General features: G+C 53.4%; 11 protein-coding genes across 11 annotated transcripts; 5 read left to right on the plus strand and 6 right to left on the minus strand.

Moving 5' to 3' along the window:
• The first annotated feature begins 984 nt into the window (after positions 1-984).
• Positions 985-3,364, plus strand: M406DRAFT_104720 (regulated by circadian rhythms/ glycolysis). Its single transcript, XM_040915113.1, has 3 exons — positions 985-1,024; positions 1,742-2,525; positions 2,618-3,364. The coding sequence occupies exons 2-3, from the start codon at positions 1,844-1,846 to the stop codon at positions 3,016-3,018; spliced, it is 1,083 nt and encodes a 360-aa protein (XP_040780362.1). The 5' UTR covers positions 985-1,024; positions 1,742-1,843; the 3' UTR covers positions 3,019-3,364.
• Positions 3,365-3,921: 557 nt separating this feature from the next.
• Positions 3,922-5,439, minus strand: M406DRAFT_337516 (Oxysterol-binding protein; the record flags this gene model as incomplete). Its single annotated transcript, XM_040921263.1, has 3 exons — positions 3,922-4,783; positions 4,899-5,218; positions 5,377-5,439. 3 exons carry the CDS (start codon positions 5,437-5,439, stop codon positions 3,922-3,924), a joined length of 1,245 nt encoding a protein of 414 aa, XP_040780229.1.
• Positions 5,440-6,549: 1,110 nt separating this feature from the next.
• On the minus strand, positions 6,550-8,536 carry M406DRAFT_95948 (family 31 glycosyltransferase). The gene is made up of 2 exons (XM_040926314.1): positions 7,729-8,536; positions 6,550-7,572 (listed from the first exon to the last, which is right to left on the minus strand). Exons 1-2 carry the CDS (start codon positions 8,284-8,286, stop codon positions 6,799-6,801), a joined length of 1,332 nt encoding a protein of 443 aa, XP_040780230.1. The 5' UTR covers positions 8,287-8,536; the 3' UTR covers positions 6,550-6,798.
• A 937-nt stretch (positions 8,537-9,473) lies between these two features.
• Positions 9,474-10,261, minus strand: M406DRAFT_355246 (Thioesterase/thiol ester dehydrase-isomerase). Its single transcript, XM_040923121.1, has 2 exons — positions 10,027-10,261; positions 9,474-9,918 (listed from the first exon to the last, which is right to left on the minus strand). Exons 1-2 carry the CDS (start codon positions 10,217-10,219, stop codon positions 9,542-9,544), a joined length of 570 nt encoding a protein of 189 aa, XP_040780231.1. The 5' UTR covers positions 10,220-10,261; the 3' UTR covers positions 9,474-9,541.
• Positions 10,262-11,200: 939 nt separating this feature from the next.
• On the minus strand, positions 11,201-12,455 carry M406DRAFT_250637 (GroES-like protein; the record flags this gene model as incomplete). The annotated part of the gene is made up of 2 exons (XM_040916712.1): positions 11,201-11,792; positions 11,875-12,455. 2 exons carry the CDS (start codon positions 12,453-12,455, stop codon positions 11,201-11,203), a joined length of 1,173 nt encoding a protein of 390 aa, XP_040780232.1.
• Positions 12,456-12,985: 530 nt separating this feature from the next.
• M406DRAFT_250127 (L-carnitine dehydratase/bile acid-inducible protein F) lies at positions 12,986-14,260 on the minus strand (the record flags this gene model as incomplete). Its single annotated transcript, XM_040916675.1, has 1 exon — positions 12,986-14,260. One exon carries the CDS (start codon positions 14,258-14,260, stop codon positions 12,986-12,988), a length of 1,275 nt encoding a protein of 424 aa, XP_040780233.1.
• Positions 14,261-14,460: 200 nt separating this feature from the next.
• On the plus strand, positions 14,461-16,238 carry M406DRAFT_337520 (acyl-CoA dehydrogenase NM domain-like protein; the record flags this gene model as incomplete). Its single annotated transcript, XM_040921264.1, has 3 exons — positions 14,461-14,519; positions 14,893-15,997; positions 16,095-16,238. 3 exons carry the CDS (start codon positions 14,461-14,463, stop codon positions 16,236-16,238), a joined length of 1,308 nt encoding a protein of 435 aa, XP_040780234.1.
• Positions 16,239-18,499: 2,261 nt separating this feature from the next.
• M406DRAFT_327661 (uncharacterized protein) lies at positions 18,500-19,514 on the plus strand (the record flags this gene model as incomplete). Its single annotated transcript, XM_040920243.1, has 2 exons — positions 18,500-18,789; positions 18,962-19,514. 2 exons carry the CDS (start codon positions 18,500-18,502, stop codon positions 19,512-19,514), a joined length of 843 nt encoding a protein of 280 aa, XP_040780235.1.
• Positions 19,515-20,553: 1,039 nt separating this feature from the next.
• Positions 20,554-21,195, plus strand: M406DRAFT_52414 (uncharacterized protein; the record flags this gene model as incomplete). The annotated part of the gene is made up of 1 exon (XM_040924475.1): positions 20,554-21,195. The coding sequence occupies one exon, from the start codon at positions 20,554-20,556 to the stop codon at positions 21,193-21,195; it is 642 nt and encodes a 213-aa protein (XP_040780236.1).
• Positions 21,196-21,977: 782 nt separating this feature from the next.
• On the plus strand, positions 21,978-23,103 carry M406DRAFT_109337 (uncharacterized protein; the record flags this gene model as incomplete). Its single annotated transcript, XM_040915350.1, has 2 exons — positions 21,978-22,267; positions 22,356-23,103. 2 exons carry the CDS (start codon positions 21,978-21,980, stop codon positions 23,101-23,103), a joined length of 1,038 nt encoding a protein of 345 aa, XP_040780237.1.
• Positions 23,104-24,850: 1,747 nt separating this feature from the next.
• On the minus strand, positions 24,851-27,115 carry M406DRAFT_287398 (uncharacterized protein; the record flags this gene model as incomplete). The annotated part of the gene is made up of 2 exons (XM_040918731.1): positions 24,851-25,430; positions 25,514-27,115. The coding sequence occupies 2 exons, from the start codon at positions 27,113-27,115 to the stop codon at positions 24,915-24,917; spliced, it is 2,118 nt and encodes a 705-aa protein (XP_040780238.1). The 3' UTR covers positions 24,851-24,914.
• Between the last annotated feature and the right edge of the window lie 820 nt (positions 27,116-27,935).

Genomic DNA, 27,935 nt, shown 5'->3' on the forward strand with positions numbered 1-27,935 from the left:
CTTTGAGCGAAATTCAGGAACATGCACGTAAATAGACAGAGCAGAAGGGGATTCGCAAAGACGAGATATTGGTAAATTCGTGTATCTGTTTTCCCAGAGCACTGAAACATCAACGTTCAGAGAGCTAATGTGCGGCTGCAATGTTTGCTGTTCGCAAACTTTTCGCAAACTTTTGATAGCATGTTTACTCTGTGTATTAAAGACTGGAAGAGCTAATAAGCCTAGACAAGTAGCTGCAATTTGAAAAGTTTAGCAGCAAGAGATGTTTAATGAAAAGGCTGTCAGATTTTCGAAAACGGTTTGACTGTAAGCCTCAGACTGAAAGCTTGTGCTTGGACTCAATCTTAGACTCAAGTGATCATGAGAGACATGGCCTGACTTTTAGCACTCCAGCCCCAGTATGCTTAAGTGCCCAAAGACCACCTAAACATACGACTTGAAAAGGAGACCATTCGGTCCGTAAATAGCACCGATATTTATGTCGAAATATGGTCTTCGGCAAGAGACCGAAATAAAATATACTCCAAATGAGTGCCGAGAGAGTCGTACCATGCAGATTCATGTCAACGTTTCATAGGAGGCCCAGACTTATCCTAGTGCTCGGGTGCGCAGCTAGCCTGTAGCTGTATGCAAGATGTAGTGTTGATTCAATATATGTAAATTTACAAGGAATTGTTTATACTGTAATAATCTGCAAAAATCAAAGAAGGTAATTGGTGTTTCGGTCAAGCATAAGTATGCCTAGAACGCTGTGAAAGTGAGGTTCCGAAACATTCCGGTGATTCCTTCCAGGAATCGTCCCGAGTTGCTGGGTGATGGCGGGGGATACTCGGCGCACGGGTATTGAGAGGCAGATCGGGTTGGGCCTGGGCCTAGGACGTCGGAGGCTATGACGACGTATTAAACAAATTTGAACCCCACCTTTCCTTTCCACTCTCACTCTGTTTCCCCCTCCAGCTGTTGTTTCTGTGCCTGCTGCCCATTGAACATCAAAAGAAAGTCCACACTCTGCTGTACACAACTGGTACGTCTGATTCAAATATTCTTTCAACCTGCCTATTACACATTCTGGTCATCAATTGGACGGTCACCCTGTAAGGTCGCCATCTTGTGATCTTGCAGGGAGGGTCTTGCCCTGTATTCGCCGCATTCAAAATTACCCCGCCATGACAACACCGGTGTGCAGCCGCAACCCATCTGCCTAAGTACTCAGCACCTGTGGAAAACGGTGGCAGCAATAACAAATAGCAGCTACTGGCAGGCTGCTTTCGATGGGGCAGTCTACCAGTATCCTCAGTTTTCTCTTCCTCTGGGCTGTTTGCTGGCAGTTGCATAAACCCTCAGGCTTTGCTTGGCTGGGGCTGAAGAGCAGACAAGCGTCTTGCTTGGCTATTGACCTCATATCGATGTCTCAAAATCCACCGAACCCACCCTTTTTCCCACAGTGGACTGTCTTGTGTCATACCTTTTGGTGACAGCAGATGGTCTAGTACCGTTCGCAGGTGTCAAGTACAGGGGAGCCCGGAGTTTTCATCGCTCTTCTCAGAAACACCTCAACCCATCAGATCGCAATTTTCACCTCACTGCGACTCAGGGAAACTTTACCCCTCCGCCCCACTGACACGCCACCAAGCAGATTCCAACTTTGTTCTTCCTTTTATACCTCGTTGCTGCTAGCTTTTCTTACTCCTCGCTACCTGCTTCCTGTACTGACAACAACAACACCTACATCATCTTCTAGACCAACAAAATCCCTCTACCGACGAGATATCATCCTATTTTCCTCCCCTCTACCGAAACCAAAAATACATCGCCTACAAACGTACAGATAAACTCTTCCAAAATGGGTGCTCAAGACGTTCTCTCCAGGAAGACCGGTGTCATCGTTGGCGATGACGTCCTGGCTCTGTTCAAGTACGCCCGCGAGCACGAGTTTGCCATCCCCGCCATCAACGTCACCTCCAGCTCGACCGTCGTCGCCTCTCTCGAGGCTGCCCGCGATGCCAAGTCGCCCATCATTCTGCAGACTTCTCAGGGTGGTGCTGCCTTCTTCGCCGGTAAGGGCGTTGCCAACGGTGACCAAGCCGGGTCCGTCGCTGGCTCTGTCGCAGCCGCTCACTACATCCGCTCCATTGCGCCCGCATACGGCATCCCCGTCATCCTGCACACCGACCACTGCGCCAAGAAGCTTCTGCCATGGCTCGACGGTATGCTCGACGCCGACGAGAAGTACTTCAAGGAGCACGGCGAGCCTCTCTTCTCCTCCCACATGATCGATCTGTCGGAGGAGCCTGTCGACTTCAACATCGAGACCACCGCTGCCTACCTGAAGCGTGCTGCCCCCATGAAGCAGTGGCTTGAGATGGAGATTGGTATCACCGGTGGTGAGGAGGATGGTGTCAACAACGAGGATGTCGACAACAACTCTCTCTACACCCAGCCCGAGGACATCCTGGCCATCGTCAAGAAGCTCGAGCCCATCAGCCCCTACTTCTCCATTGCTGCTGGTTTCGGCAACGTCCACGGTAAGTTTACATGAGGAATCCCGCGGAGTACCAGTTACACCTTTCAATTCCATGATTCCAGTTGACTAACAGCTTTCACTCCTCCACAACAGGTGTTTACAAGCCCGGCAATGTCAAGCTGCACCCTGAGCTGCTCGGCAAGCACCAGGTCTACGTCAAGGAGCAGCTGTCCAAGAAGGAGGACAAGCCCGTGTACTTTGTCTTCCACGGCGGCTCCGGCTCCAGCAAGGACGAGTACCTGCAGGCCATCAAGCTGGGTGTGGTCAAGGTCAACATGGACACCGACATGCAGTTCGCCTACATGTCCGGCATGCGCGACTACTTCCTCGGCAAGAAGGACTACCTGCTGACTGCTGTCGGCAACCCCGATGGTGAGGATAAGCCCAACAAGAAGTTCTTCGACCCCCGTGTGTGGGTTCGTGAGGGTGAGAAGACCATGACTGCCCGTGTCACCGTGGCCCTCAAGGACTTCAACACCGCCGGTCAGCTGTAAGAAGTTGTCAGCAGACAGTATAGAAACTGTTGAAAAGAATTGGGAAAAGAATTATGCAAAGAATGCAATTTTCTGGGACCCCTTGAGAGAATGAATTCTGCAAATCTGCCCAGGGACCTGAAGAAAAAAAAACCCCCAAACATGAAGTGGGGGAGGGGGCCATCTCCCTGTTCGAACAATGGACAATTCTTGGGTGGTCGGTCGGTGTACGTGGTGTTAAGGGGGGGAGCCCTCATTTCGGGGCGGTCCTATATCTAGGAAATCCGATCAGGAAACAAATGGGGCGACGAGCGGTAGTTACTTGTGCCCTTGATTAAAATGAGAAATCATCTGATACCTACTTTTGACAAGCCTCTCTTCTTCCTCTCCCACCCGGTTGATTGTATTGTCTGGTCTTGGCAATTGGCCGAGATTCGAGTTGAGTCGATCACAGGGAACGCAACACGTAGAGCAATATTGGTCACCTACACATTGAAAACCAGAATTCGTTTACCAACGCGCATGCCTGGCTGTATCACAGGTTCCTCCTACCTTGAGTTACTCTGGGTCGCTCACTCACTCACTCACTTACTCACTAATAACTTACTCATAGTCACACTCGCACACACTCGCTTTCTCTGTCCAGTATACTTATGCCGTCTTTATATATTATCGCAGGCATGCTTTATCAATCGCATGTTTCCACTCTCTTCTCTGTCCCCCTCCTCTCGTACAAGTAACCCTGTATCTCTCCAACCAACCAGCCAGCGCCAGGTTCCCAGATACGCCAGAGCTAGCTACTATTGTATCCCATCCCCATCTACCTCCCTGTGTGACTCGACACTTCTTCTCTGCCATGACTAGTTCGGCCTTGTCTTCACATCTTACCATCTCCAGAACATCCTTCTCCCTTTGCCAAACCCATTACTGCCCAAGAAAATCCCTAGCAAAGACCTTCTGCTCCTCCTCACCCAGAGGCGGCTCCGCCCTCACCTTGTCGGCCTTGCTCCGATCAAACCGCCACACACCGCCCGTCTTGTCCCCGTCCCCATGATCCGGCACGCCGACGACGGCGCCGAGCTGAGCCAGCACGGGGTCCGGCTCGATGCGCACAGAAAAGTAGCGGCGCTGCCACATGCGGCCCTCTGCCTTCTCCTTGGCGCGCAGCTCGCGCTGGGCATTCTCAATCTTGCCCTTCTCGCGGCCGACGGTGTCCATGTCGCCCTTCTGGATGGCCTCGGCGACCTTGAGCCAGGCGCGGCGCGACTCGAGCGGGTGCTGCTTCTCGATGGGCGCGACGTTCAGGGGGGTGGTGGCGGCGGCGACGGCGTCGTACGACTCGAGCAGGTTGGCGGCGGCGTTGTGCTTGACGGGGCCCGAGTGGATCTCGAACTGCTTGGTCCACTGGCCCGACGCGTTGTAGAGGACCTCCTTCTCGCGGCCCGTCGGGTACAGCGTGGCGACGAAGCTGTTCTTCTTGCCCGACAGCCAGCCCTTGCCGGCGTAGTCGATCTTGGCGGTGAACCCGGACGAGCTGGTGATGTACGAGGCCGAGTTGAGCTCGATAAAGGGCGCGCCCAGGAACAGGTTCTCGACGTGCAGCGAGGGCAGCGAGATGAGGTACGTCTCCTTGTCGCCCGACGGCGTGGGCACCGTCAGGATCGCGTGGCCGATCTGCTTGATGTTGATGGTCTTGCCAAATGTTGCCTTTTGTGCGTTGTAGCCCTCAAGGTGCACGCCTGTGGGGATGTTGGTGATGCTGTAGGCTGTGGCGGGCGGGTGGTGGCTGTTTTGCGGCATCACACGCATTATCTCGTCAGCCTTGTCCTTCTTCTTCTTCCTCTATTTGTTCTCCTCCCTCTTCTCTGGGAATTCTTCTCCTGCTTCTTTTCTATCCATACCTGACCTGCTCGCTGATGAGCTCCGTAGTACCCGCGTCATCCTCCCATGTGCCCAAGAACAGCTCGCCCAGGAACGGGTTCAGAGGTTTCTTCTCGTTGCCGTACTTCTCGCTGCGTGTGGCGTACTGCTGCTTCAGGGTGGAGAGGAACCACTTGAGCACCAGCATGGCGCGCTTCTGCGGGTCGGCCTCCTTGGCGGGCGCGGCGAAGACGGCCGGGTGCTCGCACCAGTAGGAGCTGTACTCGGTGAGGGAGATGCCGGAGAGGATAAAGGGCGGCGCGGTCAGGCTGGAGAGGTCGCCGTTGAAGGAGGCGATGGACTAGAGAGCACCGAAAGGGCGGGCCAAGGCATTAGTAAGGGGGAGCTTTCTTCTCTTCTCTTCCTTGTATTTTCTTCTCTGTTCTTGTGCTGCGTCGGTTGGAGACAAGAGACACCGAGGAGGGAGGGAGAGGGCAAAGGGGGCACCAGCTTGCTTACCTTCAAGAACGAAGTCCAACTGCTCCCCGTGGCCTGCGGGTTCGGCTGCACGTTGTCCGCCATGATGTGTATCTGTTCTTGTTTCTCGGCGGAGGAGGAGCACTGGTTGGCTGGCTGACTGAGCTGGAGGAAGACGACAGATGAATGGTAAGTAAATAATATGTATCCTTCAAGGAAAAAAGAAGAAGAAGCAAAATAAGGAAACCCTTCACAAAGACCTCTGCTGCCTGTTATAGGTATACTGGTCTTGAGAAAAAAAGATACGTATATATAAAAAAGGAGGGGTTTTAAAGTTCGTAGACCCTCGACAAAAGCAGGGCCACCACATGGACCATGAGCGAGTGAGATCGACACGCGAGCATGTGGGTAAAATGGGTGGGGTTTTGGGTTTTTGGTTCTCTTCGATCGTACCTTGAGGAGGAAATTCCAGAGGGGGGGGGGCGCTTCTAGGTTGGACCCAACACGCGATGATGGCTCGACAACGGTGTGTTGTGATTCTTTTTAAGGTCGTGTTGGACGAAGTATTCTTTTTATGTTTTCTTCTTGATCCAAAAAAGGAAAAAGTGAAGACTGGACAAAGGATGATGATCCTCTCTGTCTTTATTTTCTCGTAGGTTTGTTGTTGTTTGTCTAAGGGTTGCACGGAGCCAGGTCGGTTGGCCAGTAGAGGAATATAATTAATTAGTCGACCCAGCCCCCTGGGTCCTTTCGTCAGTTGTAGTACTTGGGGGAGGCGAGGCGAGGTACAGTGTAGTAGTCCTGCAGCACAGCAGTTGGATGGCAGCCCAGGATCAGGATGCGACCTCTTGACTCTTCCTCCCCTGACGTCAGTACATCAGCGATGACCCGTGGCGGGGGCCTGGAAAAAGCTATACTACAGTAACACACACAAGAGTGCCACTTGACACACACACCGCCCAACCAGCGCCTCCCCCGCACACACACACACTCTTTTTTCTCTCTTGCTTTCTCACACTCCTTTCGTCATCCTGTTGGAGCAACGCAAGGTATGCATTCGTACTAGCGTTTAATACACAGGCAGGAATGTCGTCCATCGGCCCGAAGACCCTTTCTCTGGTGCTGATATAATTATACGCAAGATCGTATTGTCGCATAGCTGCTACGGTCACCTTGTACTGTAAATGTGATGAGATCAATGGTAGCTTTCGAGTTATATATGATAATGAGTTTGAAAATTAGTCGCAGTGCAAGATAATAAATAGCACCATTATTCTAAAGGATGGAATTAGAAGGAACCCCCAGTATCTGCTGTCCCAATCTTCTGTAGACTGGGTTGGGGGGTGGGGGGGGGGTATCATTAATTTAGTTTCGCCTCTCTTAAACTCCGAAAATGCAACTTTTACACATGTAGACACAACATGGGACAAAGTATGTCCATATTCCAACAAGCCGGATTTCCTCTCAGTACGACACCTTCCCGCACTGACTCTCCAGCCTCCTCACCTCCTTGACATTCAGCCCCGAGAACTTGTCCTTTGGCTTCTCGCCGACAATCACCCAGGGGCTCATCAAACACACCTCGGTGAGCTTGTCCCAGGTCCAGGCCAGACATTTCTGCCCGCGACCCTCGCACGCGGTGGCACACTTGTCCACCGACCGCACCCCAGACAGCTTCATGTCCGGGTCGTCCTGCCTGCCCACGTGGTCCTGGCCCATGCGAATCGGCAGCTGTTCAAAGACCTCCAGGCTCGGCTGGCCGTAGATGCGCCACAGGTCCCGCCAGAACACGGGCTGGTCGAGGTCGGCAAAGGTCCTGCCGACGTCCTTCATCTGCTCCGGCTGCGCGAGGCCGTGGAACGACACGAGCGGGGAGCACATGCGGTCCGCGGCGATCTTGGTGATCAGGGGCCTCTCGCCGTTGAAAAAGTGCCCGTACCGCTCGCTCAGGTAGATGCCGACCTTCATGAGCGTGGTCGCCACCAGCTTGTCGCCCCACGTCTCGTCCAGGGACTCCACGTAGGCCTGGGTCACGACCTGCGGGTTGTCGTCCAGGAGCCGCCGCATGGCCTTGTTGGACAGGATAAAGCTCGACCCGCCGTGGGCGAACCGGCCCTTGTAGTCGCCGATGGCGTTGCCTAGGTACAGCTCTTGGGTCGACGGGTCCAGGTGCTCGAGGAAGCGGTACAGCGATGGCCGGATCATAAACGTATCGTCGTCTTGAACAATGTACCACTTCTTGCCTGGCAATTGCTTCCATGCTAGTTGTAGACTCGGGATGAACTATGTTTTGTAAGGTGTAAACGGTTAGCACACAACAGACTCTCAGCATGACAAGGCGTTGGTTGTTTTTTGCAGTTGAAAATCACAGGGAGTTCAAATTGTCATCATTACCTTTAGAGCATCCAGCTCCCACCCCACGGCCTTGGAATACCGTTCTGCCTCCTCCTTCTCCCCGTCCAGGATAGCCCTGGTCATGTTTGCGTACTTTTGCATGCGCTCCGTGTTCTTGGTCTCCATCCTGATGACGGCCTCGTCCTCCATGACCGCCGCCACCATATCATAGACCACAACCGGCCGACCCTGGAAGTCCAGCTCCCCAGCAAAATCCCCCACGATCAGGATATTATCCTCCTCGTACAGGGTTCCCGTGCCGATGCTCCTCGACGCCTCCAGCAGTGCCGGCACGCGATGCTGTGTGCCATAGCCCGTCTTGACCACGTACGCGACCTCGTCGTCGGAGAAGGGGAAGCGTCCGGGCAGTTCGAGCAGGAGGCGCTCGTCGTCAACCGAGGAGCGAAAGATGGAGAGGACCCGCGAGGTGGTGAACTGTATGAAGAGGAGGATCGGGTTGTCGTAGGGCAGGAAGAGCCACAGGATGAGGCTCCAGATGAGAAAGACAAGAAATGCCGTCCCGGCGAGCCGGCGTGGGCCGGCCACGCGCGGGAACATTTTGGGTGTTGATCACGATAGCAGGGTCGTGGAAAACGTGGGTCGAGAGGGGGGAGAGAGTTCGCGATCAGCGGTGGCGGTCTGTGATCTGTGCCACCAGTCGACAATTTCGAGATCAGTCACTGTGTAATCTTGTGTTATTCGTTGAAGGCCGAGACTGAAGAGAGGAGAACTGCGCGCTCTCCTCACGGCAATGCATCTTCTGGTGGTTTCTGCTTGGCTTGGGTGCCTCGTGTGGTGTCGACCGTTCTTGGCGTCGTCGAGAAGGAGGCAAAGGAAGGAGGATGCGCAAGGATGGCCGGTCCCCCCTTGGCCCACGGCTGCTAGACCCCGGATGACGCGGCGCTGAAGAGGATGAACTGCAGGGGGCCTGCTGGTCCGAACCAGCCGGATAGGAGCCTGAGGTGCGCTAAACGATAGTTGTTCAGCCTGCCCTGGAGGGTCCCTGGTTCGTTGTCCCCAGACACTGCATAGGTGTACTGAACCCCCTGTACTGTGGTGCGACTACACTTATCGGCATTGTCTATACCTCCAGCGCCTCTTCCCAACCTACAGCATCATTTTCTACCAACTTGACGTGATCTGATGGCCTTTACTTGGAACTTGTTATGCTTGCAGGAGTAATTTCTATGAGGAGGACTGACAATAATTACCATCCAAATCTGGGTAGCCACAACCTGCTGTAAAGAGGATATCATCAATGCCATTCACTCACGTGGCCATCACTACAGATAGAGCAAGGTGTGTCGTGTCATACACGATAGACGGTTCTGATGCCTCTGGTCCAACATCGAAATTAAAGCCTGATGAGTAACCCCTGGCCTGTTCATTTGGTAATACTTGAGACCAAACACACAACGAGATGAAATCATGATGCTGGTGCCAGACAAGTTAATACTTTATGAGATCAAACTTGACTTGCCTTCTTAGATGGCTCATTCATCCATTGATTGTTGTGCTACTGCCTGATCTCTTGCAGGCAGTGGCTTCCATACTTCAAGCCATTGACTTTGTCAAAAGTCAGCACGACCCAAGCAGAACCTTTTATATCATACATGTGTATGTATGTTTCAGCACTCATCATAACATACAGTCTTGGTCTAAGGTCTGATTCTTTAGAAGATACATCATCTTGAGCACATTGACTGAGATGTAATACATACATTACACTCCAAAGCCCAAAGCACTGTGATGTAAATGCAATTAAAATTTTCCTCTATGCAGCATACAAGACAAGCACTTGAATCTTCTCATCCTATGCATGAGCAAGAATGGTGCCCTTCATACATACCTTGTCACCCTTAGCAACAGCAACCTCCCAAGTCTTCTTCCCCTTCTCACCATCCTCCTCCCCCACCGAGTCTGTCCGGATCGTATACTCATCTCCAGCGTAAAGAGGTGAAAGAGCCCGGTAGCTGATTTCTCCTGCCTCCTGGCCGTTCTTCCCGTGCACATCTCTCCAGTAGTCCATCATAGCAATGAGATTCAGAGGACCGTGGACGACAACAGCAGGGTGCCCCTCGACGTCTCTTGTCCAGGACTCGTTGTAGTGTATCATGTGGGCGTTGAAGGTCAGGGCGGAGAAGCGGAACAGGGCGACTGGAGACCAGGTGAGCTTGCGCTGGGGCAGGTCTACTTGATAATAGTCAGTACTGTAATTTCATATACACTCACTCATACACACGCACTCTCTCTCTCTCTCTCTCTCTCTCTCTCTCTCTCTCTCTTCATGCAACTCACCAGAAGCACCCACTTTCACATCCTCAACACTTGACCGTTTACCTCCCACCACCACCCCCTTCGGCACAGACACAGCAACCTCCTTTCCCACCTCTTTCTCCTCCGCCGGCGGCCGAAACACCCACGACCGCCGATCCACAAGAGCCAACCCTCGAGGCCCCCAAAACTCCTTCTCCACATCCACAAGCACCATCTCCCCCCCGCCCCCTGGCTGCCGCTGCCGACTCCTCTTGGCCACAGCACCGACCAGCCTCGTCCGCTCCTCGACCTCGTCCCCGACACACAAGGCCACCCCCTCCGTCCAGCTCATGCGCCCGCCCGCCCACATGCGCCGCGAAAAGGAGCCCGGCGCGTTGAAGGTCCTGTCCGTGCCGTCGGCGCCCAGGTCGGCCTCGAGCTGGGCCGGGCTGAAGTAGACGAGGTGGTAGCCGGGAGGGAGAGGGGTGCCGGCTGGTGGAGGGCGGGCGGTTATGTCGAGGTCTGGGTGGAGGTGGGTGCGGCCCAGGGTGAGGCTGAGTTTCTGGAGCTGGTGCGGGTCGAGCGTCTGGCGGAGGGTCTTGGTCTGGGCTTGGAAGGTTTGGAGCATGGCCTGGGCGGCGTCTGTGGCGGTGGTGAGGGTTCTTGTGCTGTGGCGGGCGTGCCTTGTACAGAGACGTGAAGCGGCGGCGGAGGAGGTTAGGAGTGTGGCCATTTTGAAAGGAGGTGAATAAGGCCTGGTGGTGAGTGGGATGGTTTGGCCTAGCAGGTGAGAAGGCATAAATCCATGTGTAGGTGTCAGAACTGTTGAATGAATGAAAAGGAAGAGATTCTAGGAGGATGATTGAGGCGCCAGGTCAAAGTTGATTGTATCTACTGTATCAGACCTCAAGACTTTAGCCACAGAGAAGCAGTCTTGCGGCAGCTCAATGTACGTCTCATTGAGATTGTGAGGTTGATTGAGTTGAGTGAGTGTGGGGTCAAATAATCAAATAGCCGGCTCGGTTATATGCCGTTCTCCAGACCATCTTTAGGAATGTAAATGTAAGTATGAAGAGAATGATTCAAAGACTGATCTACTCTCATTCACAATCTCATTCATTATAGTCTTGTTTACTATCTAGTTGTTTCTTCTTCTTCTTCTTCTTCTTCTTCTTCTTTCCTTGTTTGCAGAAATCGATATATACCTAATAATAAATCACACAACCAAAAGAGGCTTGACCACTCTGCCATTCTTCATCTCGTCCAAAGCCCTATCCATCTCCTCAAACCCAAACGCAGTCACAAATTTGTCAAAAGGAAACTGCCCCTCCTTATACATCTCAAACAGCCTCGGGATCATCTGCCTAGGAACCGAGTCCCCCTGGTGCGTGCCTCGATGCGTGATGCCCTTGACCAGGTGCTCCTCAAGATTAAACCCGGCCACATTCGAGGCCACGCCCGCCCCAATCGTCACGAGCATTCCCCTATTGTCCAGGGCCAGGTGTGCCGTCTTGATAATGTTCTCGTTCCCGACGCAGTCCAGCGCAAAGTCCATGCCGTGCTCGTCAGGTGTGTACTTGTTTAGTTCCGCGGCAACCTCCTCGTTGGACTTGCCTGAGGGGTTGTACAGGTGCGTATTGGGCCCGAGGATCGACATTGCACGGATGTTGTCCAGTTTGGTCTGCGACGTGTCGACCAGCACGATACAGGCTGGCGAGGTGAGCTGGGCCGCGAGCAGGGCAGCAAGACCGACGGCACCGCCGCCAAAGATGGCCAGGTTTGATCCGGGAGGTGGTTGGACGACATTCCTGGAGCATGATCAATTGTGATGAACAAAAAGAGGTTCAGTAGGCAATTAAGTTACTACTGTAACTGATGATGAAGACTCACATGATGGTGCCGGCGCCCGTCTGAATCCCACAGCCCAGAGTGGCGCACAACCGCAAATCCGCCTCTCCCACATGCCCAATCTTGACACAGCTCTCCTCCCTCGCCAGGGCGATCCGCGCCATGCTGCTCTGCCCAAAGAAGAACCCACCCACCTCTACGTTTCTTTCTCCCTCTTTATTCCCGTCCTCCTCGTCCTCCACCACCGTCGCCACTGCACTCCCATCATCCCTCCGCCCGCTAAAGTTCAGCCGGAACATCTCGTCGCAGTACGGATTCTGCCCCTTCCTGCACCAGCGGCACTTCATGCACGAGGCAAACGCCAGGACCACGGCATCGCCTGGCTGGACATAGGTCACCTCTGGGCCGACGGCGCGCACACGGCCGGCGCCCTCGTGGCCCAGGATGAGGGGCGGTGGGAGGAGGAAGGTCCCTGCGGCGGCGCGGAGGTCGGAGTGGCAGATGGAGGCGGCAGCGATGTCGACGAGGACCTCATGGGGGGCGAGAGGGGTCGGGTACTTGATTTTCTTGAGGGTTGGGGGGGAGGGTGGTTGGGCGACGTAGGCCTCGGTTATTGTAGACATGGTTGGGTTGAGTGGAAGTGCGGAGTAGGGAATGATGTTTACTGGGGTGAAGATGTTGGAGGTTATCGCTTGCTTGCTTGGGGAGGAGGAGGAGGAGGAGGAGGAGGCCTGTTTATATATCTTGAGGGGCGATACTGATAAGTAAAGGTTATGAAGATTGGGGTAATTAATGAAAGTCTATGAGGTCCCATGGTGCAATCTCCAAATGATCAGTCATATTACCCCCGTTCTGTCTTATCTTGGTTTGAAATTCTGTTATTCTGGTGCTTGAGAAGATGGTTCGTGAAACTGAACGATTCATTATCATGATGATGTTGATAATAATCGACGATATTGAATTGAGATGATAATTATATAAGGTTACCAACCTGCCTACAAAACGGTCAACCAAAGACATATACAGGAATAGAGTTGACAATTACTGTTTGTCTCTTTTGTTTCTATATCACTTATATAAAATGCAAGTTTACTTCTCTCTCTTCGGCATTGTGGATAATGTCGCCCTCAATACTTCTTAAAGTCAACAATATTCAATCCTCCATCCCAAGCTCAGCGAGAATCTTCTCATTATGCTCTCCCACAAAAGGCACAGCATCCATCCGAGCCTCGTCCACCGCCCCAGATCCAGGAGGGATCAGAGCCGGCACACGACCCTCGGGCGTGTCCACCTCGGTCCACCGCCCGCGCGCCCGCAGCTGAGGATGCGCCCACACGTCCGCCATGTCGCGCAGTTTGGCATTCGCGATCCCGGCCTGATCCAGCCTCTCCAGCAGCTGCTGTGCCGTCAGCGTCGAGAACACCTTGTCCATGATCCTCTTCAGCGCCTCCTGGTTCTCCACCCTCTTGGTGTTGGTGTTGAACCGCGCGTCCGACGCCAGCGCCGCATCTCCCAGCACTTCGCCGCACAGCCTCGCCCACTCCCTCTCGTTCTGCAGGCCCAGCATGACCGAGCCCCCGTCGGCGCCCGTCGAAAAGGGGCCATAGGGATAGATGGTAGCATGTGCCGCGCCCACGCGCCTCGGAGGCGGCTGGCCCTGGTACGTGTAGTACAGCGGGAAGCTCATCCACTCGGCCATGCTCTCCAGCATGGAGATGTCGATCCTGGCGCCGCGGCCCGTCCTGTCCCGTGTCATGAGCGCGCCCAGGATGTTGGTGAAGGCATACATGCCCGCCGCAATGTCCGCGATCGAGAGGCCCACCTTGGCAGGCTCGTCTCTCGTGCCCGTGACGGACAGGACCCCGGCCTCGGACTGCACGAGGAGGTCGTAGGCCTTCCTGTCTCTGTACGGCCCGTCCGCTCCGTACCCGGAGATGTCGCACACGATCAGCCGTGGGTGTTGGTCCTGCAGTGCCTCGTGCGACAGGCCCATCCGCCCTGTCGCGCCCGGCGCCAGGTTCTGCACCAGCACGTCGGCGCGGCCGAGCAGGGCCCTGAGGACGGCCTGGCCCTTGGGCTGTTTGAGGTCCAGCGCCAGGCTCTCCTTGGACCGGTTCGTCCAGATGAAGTGTGAGGACTGGCCTCGCACTCGGGTGTCGTACTGCCGGGCAAAGTCGCCCGTGGTGGGCCGCTCGATCTTGATCACCCTGGCGCCCTGGTCGGCGAGCTGGCGCGTGCAGAAGGGCGCTGCTATGGCTTGTTCCAGGCTGACGACGGTGATGCCTTGTAGGGGGAGTTGTCTGGTGGGGCGGGGACGAGGAGTAGCGGCATAGCATCGCCTTGCCGACGAGGTGAGTCTGGGAGGGAGACGAGAAGTTGGTAGATGTGAGTGGAGGAGATGCTGAAGGCGATACTGAAGGCGATACATGTTGGGAGCCGGTGTTAGACGTTATTCATTGTGTGTAATTATTGTATCAGTTTTGAGATGTTGTTGAAACTGGGTAAATAAGCAAGTGCAACGAAAGCAATCAATTAATTCCTGCTACACAATCTCAAGACAATTGTTTGCATTGTTAAATGGAACATGCGTAGACACCAAGTAATAACATCGAACGTGGTGCTGCCGTCATGAGGAGAGCCGAGGTGATAGAAGTGAGGACCATTTGCAAATCCATCTTCCAGATTCAGTACACAAGTTGTATCATTTCTGCAGAAATAACAAACAAAAACCCAAGTAGCCGACTTCATATAACCGAAGCAGACCCGCCCCCTCCTCACTAGAGAAGTCCCCCGACTGACGATGGTTGACACTGCAAAAGATTATTTGGTACATAAGATCATTCATAATACATGAAAAGTCAGTAAACTTGTTCATCTATGCATGTCCTCGTGTCATAACCAAGTACAAATCCTCCTCTCCCACACTCAATGATATCTCATCATGTCTCTCTCCCTACGTAGAACAGCATGGCACTGCATCCATCATCGCCTCCCTCCACGCACCTCCTCCGTCCCCCAACAACTCGAACCAGTCCTATTCTCGTCTCTTAACCCAAAAAGACACCAGCCCTTCTCAACAACCCCTCCAAACCGCCTCATGGAAACAACAGGCTTCACCGAAACCCAGCTCACCGTCCGCGAGGCAGTCAGCGCCATCTGTTCCCAATTCCCCAACAGCTACTGGCGCGACCACGACCAGAACGAAGAGGACCCCAAGGAATTCCACGCCGCCCTCGCCCGGGACGGCTGGCTGGGCATTGCTCTCCCCGAGGAGCTGGGCGGGTCCGGGCTCGGCATCGCAGAGGCCACCATGATGATGCAGACCATCACAGAGTCCGGGGCGGGCATGGCCGGTGCCCAGGCCATCCACGCCAACGTGTACGCCACCCAGCCGCTCGCCCGGTTCGGCTCAAAGGAGCAGCTGGAGAGCACCATCCCCAACATCGTGTCCGGCACATGGCGGACCTGTTTTGGCGTGACGGAGCCCAACGCGGGCCTGGACACGCTGCGGCTGTCGACGATGGCGAGGCGGCAGCCGGACGGCTCGTGCTACCGAGTGACGGGCCAGAAGATCTGGATCACCTGTGCGCAGGTGGCGCGGAAGATGATGTTGCTGGCGCGGACCACGGCGCTGGACACAGGCACCGACACAAAACCGAGCGAGGGCCTGTCGCTGTTCTGCATCGACCTGGACCGAGACAAGCCCGGCCTGGACATCCGGAAGATCAAAAAGATGGGCGGCCGCGCCGTCGACGCCAACGAGGTGTACTTTGACAACTACGAGATCCCCGCCAGCGCGCTCATCGGCCAGGAGGGTAAGGGCTTCAAGATGATCCTGCACGGCATGAACGCCGAGCGGTGTCTGCTCGCCGGCGAGGCCCTCGGCCTGGGCTATGCGGCGCTGACGAGGGCCGCCGCGTACGCGCGCGAGAGGACGGTCTTCCAGCGCCCCATCGGCATGAACCAGGGGATCGCGCACCCCCTGGCGGACGCGTTCATGCGCCTCGAGGGGGCTAAGCTGGCGACGTACCATGCTGCGAGGCTGTTTGATGCAGGTAAGACGGATCCCTCGATACGGCCCGATGCGATTGGCGTGGCTTGTAATAGTGCAAAGTATATGGCGGCTGAGGCTGCGTTCAATGCTTGTGAGAGGGCTATCTTGACGGTGAGTGTTCTTGACCCTTGGAAAATGGGACGAAGCTGGACCTCTTTCCTATCCTAACCACAGATGTGGATGATGCTAATGGTTTTTCCTTCCTTAGCATGGAGGTATGGGATATGCCACAGAGTACGATGTTGAAAGATGGTTCCGAGAATGTCTTGTGCCACGGATTGCCCCTGTGAGCAGGGAGATGATTCTCAATTACATTAGCGAGAGAGTTCTACAATTACCAAGGAGTTACTAGAAACATCTGCCTAGAGCATTGTCGGCTTAAAAGAATTCACATTCTAGATATGGTATACAATTAGTGATAAGGCAGAAAGTTGGATGTCAACATCATGGTCAATATTGATAGGCATCTACTTATTCTCGTGAAGACTCGTGAAGACACATGATGATAATCAAGGGCCTCAGTAACCCAACTTCAACATGTGATCATATCCACAGCCTTGCTTTTCCTGACTGTTGATACTGTTCTTTTCTCTTGAATGTGTGTCATTGCGATTCTAGTGGCAGGTAACCACCTCATACCTGACACTGTACTGAGGCTTTCAATAGAAGTTAAGACCATGTCTCTCAAAAATCCACAGTCATGGAACTGATGCAAGGAATCTAATGGTCCTGTGAGGAAAGCCATTCATTTCCAGGATTTCTCATCAGCCAGTCTCATCCTGCACTTATCAAAAGTTTCTCGTCTGATCTTCCCTTCTCATCCATCTTGTGCCTAATTAACTCGTCAACAGTGACCACTTTTATTTGTGTCAGCCAAAAGACTTTCCATACAATGCCTTGTTGCCATCAGCCATTGTGTTTGTTCAGTCCTTGCGTCTGCATTGACATGATTGGGAAACTTATGTGCAATACTAGTCACTGCAACCTATGGACAGCTATGTGAAAAAGGTATGTGATTGGCCTGCACAATGGAAGTTTGGCTACAACAGTGGCCAGATTCAAAACAGGCAATCATCTTGACCATACCACTCTCAGCTTCTAGATCTGAAAATAGGAGCCTAGGGTGTTGTCATATGTTAGTGTTGAACTCTTATAATGAGACCGATTATAGTAATGCAAACTATTGATACATTGTTCAACCTTGAAAGGGCTGACAATGTCCACCAGATCATGTTTATGTTGTGTCATGAAAAGAGATTAGTTTCTAGGCTGGATACTTCCAGAAAAGCCAATGTTGGCCTTTGGTTAACTCTTGGTATAAAAGAAAATAATGTCATTTTACTTCTTCTCTGAGCCTTGCTATTGCTGTATCATGTTTTCCTATAGATATAGCCATTTCCAAAGAGCATCTGCTTCATCACAAGGAGTGTGCTGTAGAAGTGGTCTCTGCGCCCAAATTAGACTAGAAGGTGATCTTTATCAAAGCTGATTATTATTATGAAGTAGTGAGAAACGGTACTGGGGATTCTGTATTCATTGAATTGATGTTATTAAAGATTCTGCTAGATTCTATAGAGATTTCTTGTTGTATGGTAAAAGCTTCGCTGCTGCAAAGGTTTGGTTATGTAAAAGTTTCGTGACTTGTTAATTTCTTAACAGTAGCTGAAGGCATAAAGATGATAGCCAGAGACAAAAGATGCATTGTCAAAGATAGTAGTGTGCTCTATACTGCACTTTCTGAGAACAATCACAGATTGTCATGACAGCTGGGTTTCTCAGAAGTATTCGGAACCTTCTACAGAATAGACAGTAGAGTCATGCTAGCCAGTGTAGGTCAATAACAAGTGTTCAGTAGCAGTAGAATCTCATAGAATCTATGTTGTATCACACGAGCCTGAGTGTAATCTCTCAGCAGCTGCAGCCCGACGTTGGAAATGAAACTTTTGCCATTCGATGTGCAAAGTGATCTCTGAATCAGTGTGCCCTGCAAAGTGACCAAGTCATCTCATGTTGGGGACTAAAGACAGGACAATCATGATGAAGCTATCTCCATGTGTCAGCCTCGTGCAGTGACTGGCTCAGCCTCGTGCAATCACCAACTCGGCGAAGGCTTGCAATGAGCCCTCGATCAGCTTTCATGATAGCGTCGTGTCCTCTTCGTGAGGGACGCATCATCCTGTCCCTTTGTTCGTGAAAGCTGTCTTCGTGCTGAGGACATCACTGCACTTGGGAAGAGATGTCAAAGTAAACTTCCTTGCCCTCGACGAAAGTTTTCTGCCAGATCACGAAAGCGGCCAGATGTGCGAGCAGTCGGTCTGTGCACAAGGCTTGCAACTATATAAATATGTTTTTAGAACTTTAAGACGAACTTGTTTTTCTTGAAACGGTCCAGCTTTCATCACATCTTCTTCGTAACCAACTCTTTCTCTTTCTCTTTTCTTTTCTTTTCCAACCATATTCACCTTCACCAACGTCCTCACCTTCTCCTCTTCCTCCTCCTCCTCCTCCAACAGCAAGATGTCTTCCACCAATAACGGTGCCCCCTTCCCTGGCCCTATGGCCACTGCTCCTGCTGCTGCAGGTGCCTCCTCTGCTCCCGCCACCTCCTCCACCATGACCACCACCACCACTGCTGCTGCTACTACTACTACTGCTGCTGCTGCTGCTGGTGGTCCCGCCCTTGTCGTCCCTGGCGCCGCGGCTCCTCCCGGCGCCATCTCAAACGCCATGCAGGAGTTCCTGCGCAAGAACCCTGGTCTCGCTCACGAGGGCACCACGCGCGACGCGGCTGCCAGGGAGCACTTTGGTCGCGCCGTATACGAGTTCTACGACCAGAACTCGGAGTGGGTTATTACCCGCCGGGCCATGGCCCCTGCTGCTCGTCCTGGTGGCATGCCCGTCCGGTATGTTTCTTTTCTTCTTCTTCTTTGCCTGATGATGACTTCCTCTCCCTTCCTCCTCTCTCTCTCCTATACATTTCCTACTATCCTCTTACAAAAGCCTACTTTTTATTGTGCCATGCCATGACTCAGAACAAACATTAACAACTTAAATTTCCCTTGCCTCGCCCAACAGAATCCCAGGTGGACCCCAGCGCAGACGTCTCTGCACCTTCTGCCAGAGACAGGTAAACGACTTCAGCCGTCACAACCTGGAGAACCACACCAGGGACCCCGTCAAGAAGAAGTACTGCCCCTACTGGGGCTGCGACTGGACGGGCCTCCGCGACGGCACCATCCCCATCGACGAGCACCTCGCGTGCCGGCACTTCGACTTCCGCAACACAGCGGGCCGGGGCGGTGCGCTCGGCGACACGTCGGCGCGCCCGCCCGTCCTCCGACACCTCAACATGGCCGCGCTGGCCGAGGTCGCCCGCCGGGGCCATGCCACCGCCGCAGGCCTGATGAGCGAGCGCGCCCGCCTGCTGGGTCTCCTGCGCGCCCGGGGTACGTTCTGCCCGGCCCTGGAGCATAACGTCTTCAACCAGACGCTGCTGCCGCCTCACGCCGACGCCGACGTCGACCTGATGAAGAAGGACGAGCGCATCGAGTACGTCGTCGCGCTGCGGACCGAGGTGGCTGCCTGGAGGAGCCGCATCCACGACGCCAACCTGATGCTGGCCCAGTGAGGCGTCGAGGCAGGGCAGGGAGGGATTGTCGCTATTTTGGGCCGGGGGGATCCGATACATGGGAAGCAATCTGGGCTTGCATGATAGGGACAGCTGCTAAAGGTTTTCGGCTTCGGATTTCTTTTCCCCTTCCCTTCCCTTTCTTCTTTTTCATTTGTCAAAGGACAGTCTCCAGGAAGAACCTCGTTAGGCATCATGCTCGAGGGTTAGCAGTGCGAAGTCATCACCACCACTGCAGACGGAGACGTCATCATTTTCGGGAAGGAGGAGTTTTCTTTTCATCTCTGTCTTTTGTCTCTTCTGGTTTTTCTTTGTATTTTTTTTTTCTTTCTTTTTTTCAGAGGGTCGTCTTTACGAGAAAGTCTTTCGGCATCAAGTTTTATGGTGAGCAGTGCGGCAAGTCATCAACACCACTGCGGGCGGAGACGTGACCGTCACGAGAAAGGGTTTCTTTTTTTTATTCTTTTCCTTTTTCCCTCACAAAAGATCCTCTGGCCAACTCTGGAACAAGCCTTTCGAGGCCTCCATCTCGATAGTTAGCAAGTGCGAGGTCCTCATCACGACCATTGCTGTGGACGGAGATATCATCATTCCGAGAGGACCCACTAATGAAGCAATGCAGTTGTTTGTTCCGGCCATGATTTGATTTGAAAGCCACGGAGAGATTCGGTGCTTATAACTGACCACAACTTGTCCGAGAAACAAATAACGAGACTACAGGACACCCACCCAGCGCACTTCAGACATGCTTACCTGATGCTTACATGATTGATTACAGACTTGTCTACACCAATTCTCACAACCAATTTCCTCACCAGGCAAATTGGCTAGAACTGGTGAGAGATGTCTCGAAGCAGTGCAAGGCAAGTTCACGTTAGATCCATCCATCCTCAGTTGTCCTGCTTGTGTTGTGCTGTGCTGCCACAAAGTGTCCCTACTCAGCCTTGCATGTGAAGTGATTGCCACTCGTCAACCCCTTCCCAACACCCCTTTCAACCGTTTCAGCAGCCCCCTTTCCATCAAGACAACCTCTTCCAAGATGACCTCAAAAGCAAAATCAGTAGCCCTCGTCGTCACATCCCACCGAGCCCTCCGCATAGGCCCCTCGGTCGGCGCCGTGATCCAAAAAATCATCCAACCTGCCGCCAGCACAGCCAACATCACCCTCAAGACCCTCGACGTCAAGTCCTTCCACCTCCCCATCTTCAGCGGGCCGGCGCCCCCCAAGTTCATGGCCGCCAAGGGCGTCCAGTTTGAAGAAGAGGCAGCCAGGGCCTGGGCCGACGAGATGGCCTCGCACGACGGCTACATCTTTGTCATCAACGAGTACAACTACGGCATGTCGGGCGCCACCAAGAACGCCGTCGACTTCCTGTGGGCCGGGTTTACAGGCAAGCCAGTCATGATTGTCAGCTATGGCGGTGCAGGAGGGCGTCTTGCGAACCAGCAGCTCAGCGCCGTCCTGGCGGGCATGGAGCTCAAGGTGGTGGAGAAGAAGATCGAGCTGACCTGGTCTGGGGGTCGCGGCCCGGATGCGCTGCTTGCTGTCACGGAGGGGAAGCTGGGCGAGAAGTCTGTGGAGGAGTGGCTGAGCACGAGGGCGACTGATGTGCTGGAGGCGTTCGCAGGGTTGGAAAGCAAGTTGAGAGAGGACGCCCCGCCGCAGGTGCAAGCCAGCTGAGTTGGCATGCTATAGAGAATATACTTTAATCAGCATTATTAAATTGGCTATTCTCGTGGAGTCTCGGCGGCAACAGCCTCGTTTTTGTTTTCTTGTTGATCTCCCATACCAAGTCATTGAAGGGCTAGCTACTATATTTTAGATGTGGGATGCACGTGTAAAAGTTTTAATATTCTGTTTCCAGCACAACTTGGGCACTTTCCATCCATTGCGAAATTTGAGTGGATTTATGAGTTTTTTATCTAGGAGATTAAGATTTACGCTGTAATTACTCACTTTTGCTTGAAAGCCTAGTACTACCGAGTGAGTTCCGTAAAGTGGAGGTGGAAGTTTCCCAGAGACGCAGAGTCTATACGGAGTTCCTGATGCACAAAAGAGAACAAAGCTGCAGAACCATTCTTCTGGGATCAGAATTGTTCCAAAGACAGGAAGAGTTGCTAGGTTTTCTTGGCCTCAAGGGCTTGGAGTGCGCTGTTACTACAGAGATAAGTCAACCCTCGTCCGTTGCCTGACCTATGCCAAAGTCGTACCACTGCAAATGCACACCTAGTAAGTACTTAGTATGTAGCTGAAGCTTTCACCCAACCAAGTCAACCCAATTATCACTAGTCTGCACCTATAATTTACACCCCACACACCCACTCAGATCCAAAAATAGTTACTTCAAGCCTCTACACTGACCCTCCACTCCAAAGCGCAACGCTGCACTTTCCTACTTGTCCCTCCCGCCATCACGCGCCTCACTTATCGTTGGCATTTTCAGTCGTTGCCTTCTGAGCGCCATGTCGCACAGCTGCACGAGCTGGGGCTGTTCGGGGCAGCCTTGTCTCGAGCCACAAGACCAGGAGCCGCTGCCCGTCCTGGAGCCACCAATCGTGGAGCCAGGCCTCACGGCTACACACTTTGATTTTCGGATGCTTCCAGGAGAGCTTCGCCTGCGAGTCCTCCAGAACACGCACCTGGGGCCACCAGGAACAGGTGGCTATGACGCGTGTTTCGAGGAATTACTTATACTTGACGGGAGACTGGATGTCGACAATTTCAACCTAGTTGGGCAATTCTCCCTTCCATGGTCTGTCTGCACTTCCACGCCTCGAATTCACCGTCGCTTTACATGATGAATTGAAATGCTGAACAAAGGCGGGTGATTGATTACACAGCTCCCATCGTCGTTCCCTGCACGGCTCCAGCACCCCGCCTTGCCGATGCCGCATCCTGCCCATGGCGCTGTTCCTCGTGGACCGCCAGATGTACCACGAGGCTTCTGAAGTCTTCTACTCGCACGCCCTTTTCGACTTCTACGGCGACGACTTTGGCGTGACCCTGGCCGTGCTGCGCCTCATCCCCCCAACGTCCCTGCGGCGCCTTCGGCGCATCCAGTTCACCATGACGGTAGCCCAGTGCGACGGCTGGGGTGCCGGCGCGCTCGCCAGCGGGTATCCCGCCTCGAGCTTCGGCGACATGTCACGCGTGTACTGGCGCGGCGGCCCGCGCCCGGTGTTTGACTACCAGGCCGGCTGGCGGGCCGTCGTGTCGTATCTGGCCGAGAACGCGGACCTGCCCCGGCTGCGCATCATCGTCGACATGGCCACCAGCGGGTGGTCCTTTTTCGAGGTCAACGATCTGCTGCTGTGGGACAGTCTTGACTTTGGGTGGTTCCGGTTCGTCTACGACTTCTATCTCGGCGTCGCGACAACCCTGTGCTCGCTCAAGACGCTCGGGTCCGTCGATCTTGTCCTGTACCCCTTTGGGAAGCTGACGCCGTGGCTGGAACGAGAGATCATGGGTTGCAGGAACGGGTATGGGAGCCTCGAGCAACTGGAGCGGCAATGTTTTGGCCATCATATCCCGTCCTGGCACAGTATGGATCTGAGGCTGGAGGGGTCCAACTATCATCCAGATCCATAGATACTGTGTTGGCTTGTTTTGCCTAGATGGCGAGCCTGAGTAATTGCCTGTTGCGCAGCCGAGAGTGCCATGGGCACTACGGCCTTGTCATTGATACAAATAAATTCAGAGCTACTTGAAACAGAGGTTTTTTGGAATTTCTAACACAGGGGAAGAAGGAAATAAGAAGAAAAGAAGAAAAAGGACAAAAGACAAAACGTACAACACCGGGTATTCGCTAATGGTCACCCACTTAACTACTAATCCGGCCCTTAGTGGCTTATTTAGGGGAGAGCAGACGGGATCCCAAGTTCTCCACTAGGTATGGTCGTACGTGATGTGGTTTGTTGTAATGAGGTTTATATTTGACAGTTAAATGCAGTCTCGAGGGAACGTTCTTATAAAACTTCTCCACCCTTACCGTCCCCCTTTCAGTGTCCTCGTCCATAGAAGTTCTTCTTCAGTAACTCAACTTCTTAAAGGGATGACATTGATCCTCTCCATTCAGTCAACTGGACCTCTCTATGACCAGACCAATTTCCACTTTCTTCCTCCCCTATCATGACCACTCTTTTACCACCTTGACCCAGTGGTGGACGCGATACATCTCCAGAAAAACACACGCCAGTCCAGCCCCCTCGGAGAGGACAACCATGTACCATGCCGCCACGAGCTGCGAGCAGATGTTGACGCCTTGATAGACGAAGTCCGGCGAGCCGAGGCAACTGGTCATCGCTCATTGCGCGGAAGGCATACTGTGTGTGACAGTATCAGTCAAACTAGTGCTTCATAAGAGGGAGGAGTGGACTTTGAAGAGAAGAAAGAAGATTAGAAATAATTACTCACAAGCAAACATAACCACCACCGCAATTAAAGAACAAATCTCAAGAAAAATAGGCAAAATCCAAGCACACCAAGGCCTCTTCTTCTCCCTCTCCTCCCAGTCGTCCGGCCCACCCTCCATCGTATCGCTCTTAATCCAGCCAGGAAGAACTATCGTGGAAAGCTTGTTGAGAAAATTGTGCCTGTCGTACGGGTCTATGTTTTGAGTAAGTACCTGAATTCCTCGGATGAGTAGGACAGTGCGGAATTTCCTAGGTTTGATATCTTGGTATCTTTCGATATTGCTTGAGCGAGGATGGTGTTCTGGGCCGGGAATCTCTCTTTCCGCGTTGGGTGGCATGTCTTCTGGATCTGATCGCTCGATGAATCTTGACGCTCCGAGGACCATGTTTTAGAGGTAAGAGGACTTGTAAAGGACAATGGTGAGTTCTTTCGTCATAAGATTAAGTCCTGAATTCTGTCGTGGACAAGAAAGTTATGGTATTAAGTAAGTAGAACGAGGCGTTGAAGTCGTTAGCTCTCTGTTACGGAGAGATCGGGTTATGTGAGGTCAAGCGCTCAGTATTAAATTTATCGTTGCTGGTAGAAAGGCAGCCCTCATAGAAGGGAGGAGAATATCTAAGTAGGTTTGCCTTGAACACCTCTTGAAGTAACACAAATATAATTGCCGGATTATTGTAGCCCATAACACTGCATCAGTCACAATCACAAGCATGACTGGTGAAAGAGGCGTGTGGGCGTTACGTTGTTACTTTGCATAGTTTTCAGGACAAATCATTGATTACTCACAAATGCAAGTGAGCCCTGACAGTGTGTGGTGCTCATGCTTTTCTGAGACGGTGTCCTCCGGTAATCACGGCGAATCGCTTCGTGTGCGGTGTGCTTTTTCTGCTGGTAAAGACGTCGGGACTTTGCATAAGAGAATAACTGCGATGCACGTGTGAATTCTTTGCCAAGGTGAGGCACCCCCTTCCTGAACAGACCACTAATCACAACCACCTCTCCAGAAAGTTCAACCCATCCAGCTGTGCCGGCCCACCCGCCGGAGTCTGCGCCCGGAATTGCGGATCCAAAATAAAGCCAAGATCATCAATGGCATTCTCCCCTTCCCAGTTCGTCGACAGAAAATTGAAGTACTGATCCTCGAACGAGCTCGTCTCAGGCTGCTCGAAAGGGTCGTTACCCTTGGGCGCCAAATGGCCTGCACTGCTAGACTCTCTAGACACGGCAGCCGGTGATCTGGCCGTGTTGATCTTGTCGTCACGATTGGTATCGGTGCCACCGCCGCCGAGACGCCTTGCTATCGACTCGTCGAGGTATTGCAAAAAGAGATCGAGAACGGTGTTGTTGATGCGCCAAGACTTTTGCACCTCCTTCAGGCCCAGGAGGCAGATCTGAGCACGGTTTTCTGCGAGTCTCCTGCCGACACCGTTGGCCGTCTTGAGGCTGATAGAGTGAATGCAGAGTGCAGCGAATAGGCTGGTGATGAGGTGCATCTGGCCGTACTGATGCTGCGTGTGAGCTTACTGTGGCGTAATGATTGACAACACTCATGAATTTGGGTCTCTAATTGAGTGGAAGAATTTACCTGCAAGGTCTTCTTATCGAGCATGTCTTCTGCGATCCTGCTGACCTGACTTGCCGCGCCGAGAGCTGCCTGTGTGTCCTGTTCATCATGCCGCAGAAACCCGTTGCGATGTATCAAGATGCGCAGGTGATTGTACGCCAGATGAATGAGGCAGGTCCACACAGAAGGAGTATCCTCGCCCGAAATCTTGGTCACCTCGATCGGAAGACTGTCCTTCCACTCGCCCAGCGATACCTGCAGATGCGCGACTTCTTCCTGTGCCGTGGGAATCCTCCCGGGGATGAAGTGGATGTCGATGACCCTGCCGAGCAGCCGCGCCAGCTCGACCATCTTGACGGGATAGATCAGGTGCTCTGCTGTAGGAGAGCCGAGCCCCGTGAGCGGACTGCCGTCTTGGTCATGTTGTAGATCGGCGCTGGTCAGGGGCTCGATATCGCAGTCTTCGTCCCTGATCCTCATAGGTAGGCCAAGCGATGCGGCCGACTGCCTCTCGCGGACGTAGACGGACCACCATATTCTCCTGCGTATCCGTGCCATCCTTGGATCCCTGGTGGTGAGCTTGGTCGACCGGTGCAGCCCGCACGTCTCGGCCAGGGTGATGACCACCCCCAGCCAGTACCGCACATCCCGCACGTCGGACGACTCGCCGCGCCAGAAGCTCATGAGAAACAGCCCCTGAATGAGCGTGATCTGGTCCCGCTCCCAGTCTGCGTGGAACAACAGCCGAGCCCGGGTGTACAGGAGTGACTTGGCCTCGGAGCGGTCTCGGAAGCCCATCGCCACGATGGCTTCCTCGTCACACCACGTCGCGCCGATGAAAAGCATGGCCTGGAGGAGCAAGGGCGAGATGTCCATAGTCGTGAGCCGTCGAGCGATGCTGGGACGGTCCAGGACAGGGAAACAGGGGTGAAACCATCGAAAGTAGGCGTGGATGACGGGCAAACAGGTCTGCAGGCTCGGAAAGGTGAGGGCGCCCTCGTCTCTGAGGTAGCGCTCGGTTCCCTGGCTGAGATGGATGATGCCTGCTGAGGGCGAGGAGTTGGAAGGCTGTTCATGTTGTTGTTGGGTGGACTGGGGCGTTGATAAAGCCGTGTTGATGGGGAAAGAGAGGCGGCCCTTGTCAGCACTAAGCTGTGCTCCTGGCCTCCTCGACGGCACGAGCGTGAGGAAATTCGACTCGCCAAAGAAGAGACTGCCGCTTGCTGCCGAGGAGGAAGAGATGCTGGAGGCACCGGCGACTGATGATCCTGCCACCACCGTCCCTGGCGTTCCTGACCCTGTTGGCTGCGCCGTAGGAGTTCCTGGTCGTCCATCGTCAAGACTCGACGGCCCTCTCCTCCTCGTCCCTCGTCGTGATACCACGGCAGGATCCCGACTGGCCAGCAATCGAGAAGGGCCTGATGAGCCCACATCCTTGACGCTGCTGTTTTGGCGAGGCTTGCGTGGATATCTGCCTCTCTTGGAGGGCAGGATGATACAGTCGGACTGGCCAGTTTCGCAATTGGAGCACGGGTGCTTCTGCATCACGTCGCAGCGCACGCGGCGGAGGTTGCACTCTTTGCAGGCATGCTTGGCCCGCGAGCGCTTGTGGCTGGCGTTCATGACGTCAAGCGAGAGCCTCTCATCTCATCCACGCAAACAGTTTAAAAAAGCTGTGAAATGAAAGTCTCCTATGTCTGGTCGAAGCTGAGGAGGAGAAAGGAGCAAGTCAGTCCTTGGTGACGACATGTGGTCTCTCTCCCCTCAAGGAAATCAGTTACTTAGAAGGCGCCATGGAAGTGTGATAGAGTAGTCTTTCCTCTCTAAGTACCAGGCCGAGTATGAAGACTGCGTTAAAACTTCGAAAGATACTGTGGCCACAATTATCAACCTGAGGAGAAAAGTCAATTTGAATGACGGGCAAAATTAAGGAATACATGTATATACCAAAGAAGAAGAGAATTGACCAAGCATGCACTGGGAAATGGTAACACTTGAGAAGTCGTCGCGTTGGCCGAGGACGGCTTGGAGGGGGCGGATGGTTCCTTCGGCTCCTCAGCTCGGCCACTACAGCGCCGTCCCTCGGCTCATGCTCTTCAACTAATCAACTAACCAATCCTCCTCCTTGTGACTCTCTCTGATATTATTCCCATCCCCACCTCCCCTTCTCCAAAGACAAAGAAAAAAAAAGAAAAAAAAGGGCCCTGTCAGCCAGCGACAAAAAGAGATGACAGGCACCATAGAAGAGGAAGAGAATCTGTCAAACGGACACATCTCAGATCCACCAGCACACGCAGAACAGGACGACACGCTCACATCAGCCACAGAAGCAGTAGAAGTCGAGAGTATCATCGAGAGCATCAGGGAGGCATCATCCTCTGCTGCCGCCACTGGAGAAGCTGCTACTACTACTACGTCACCGCTGCCGCCTAGGACCGGCTCT

The sequence above is a fragment of the Cryphonectria parasitica genome (assembly GCF_011745365.1).
Source record: "Cryphonectria parasitica EP155 unplaced genomic scaffold M406scaffold_2, whole genome shotgun sequence".
Taxonomy (NCBI): Eukaryota; Fungi; Ascomycota; class Sordariomycetes; order Diaporthales; family Cryphonectriaceae; genus Cryphonectria; species Cryphonectria parasitica.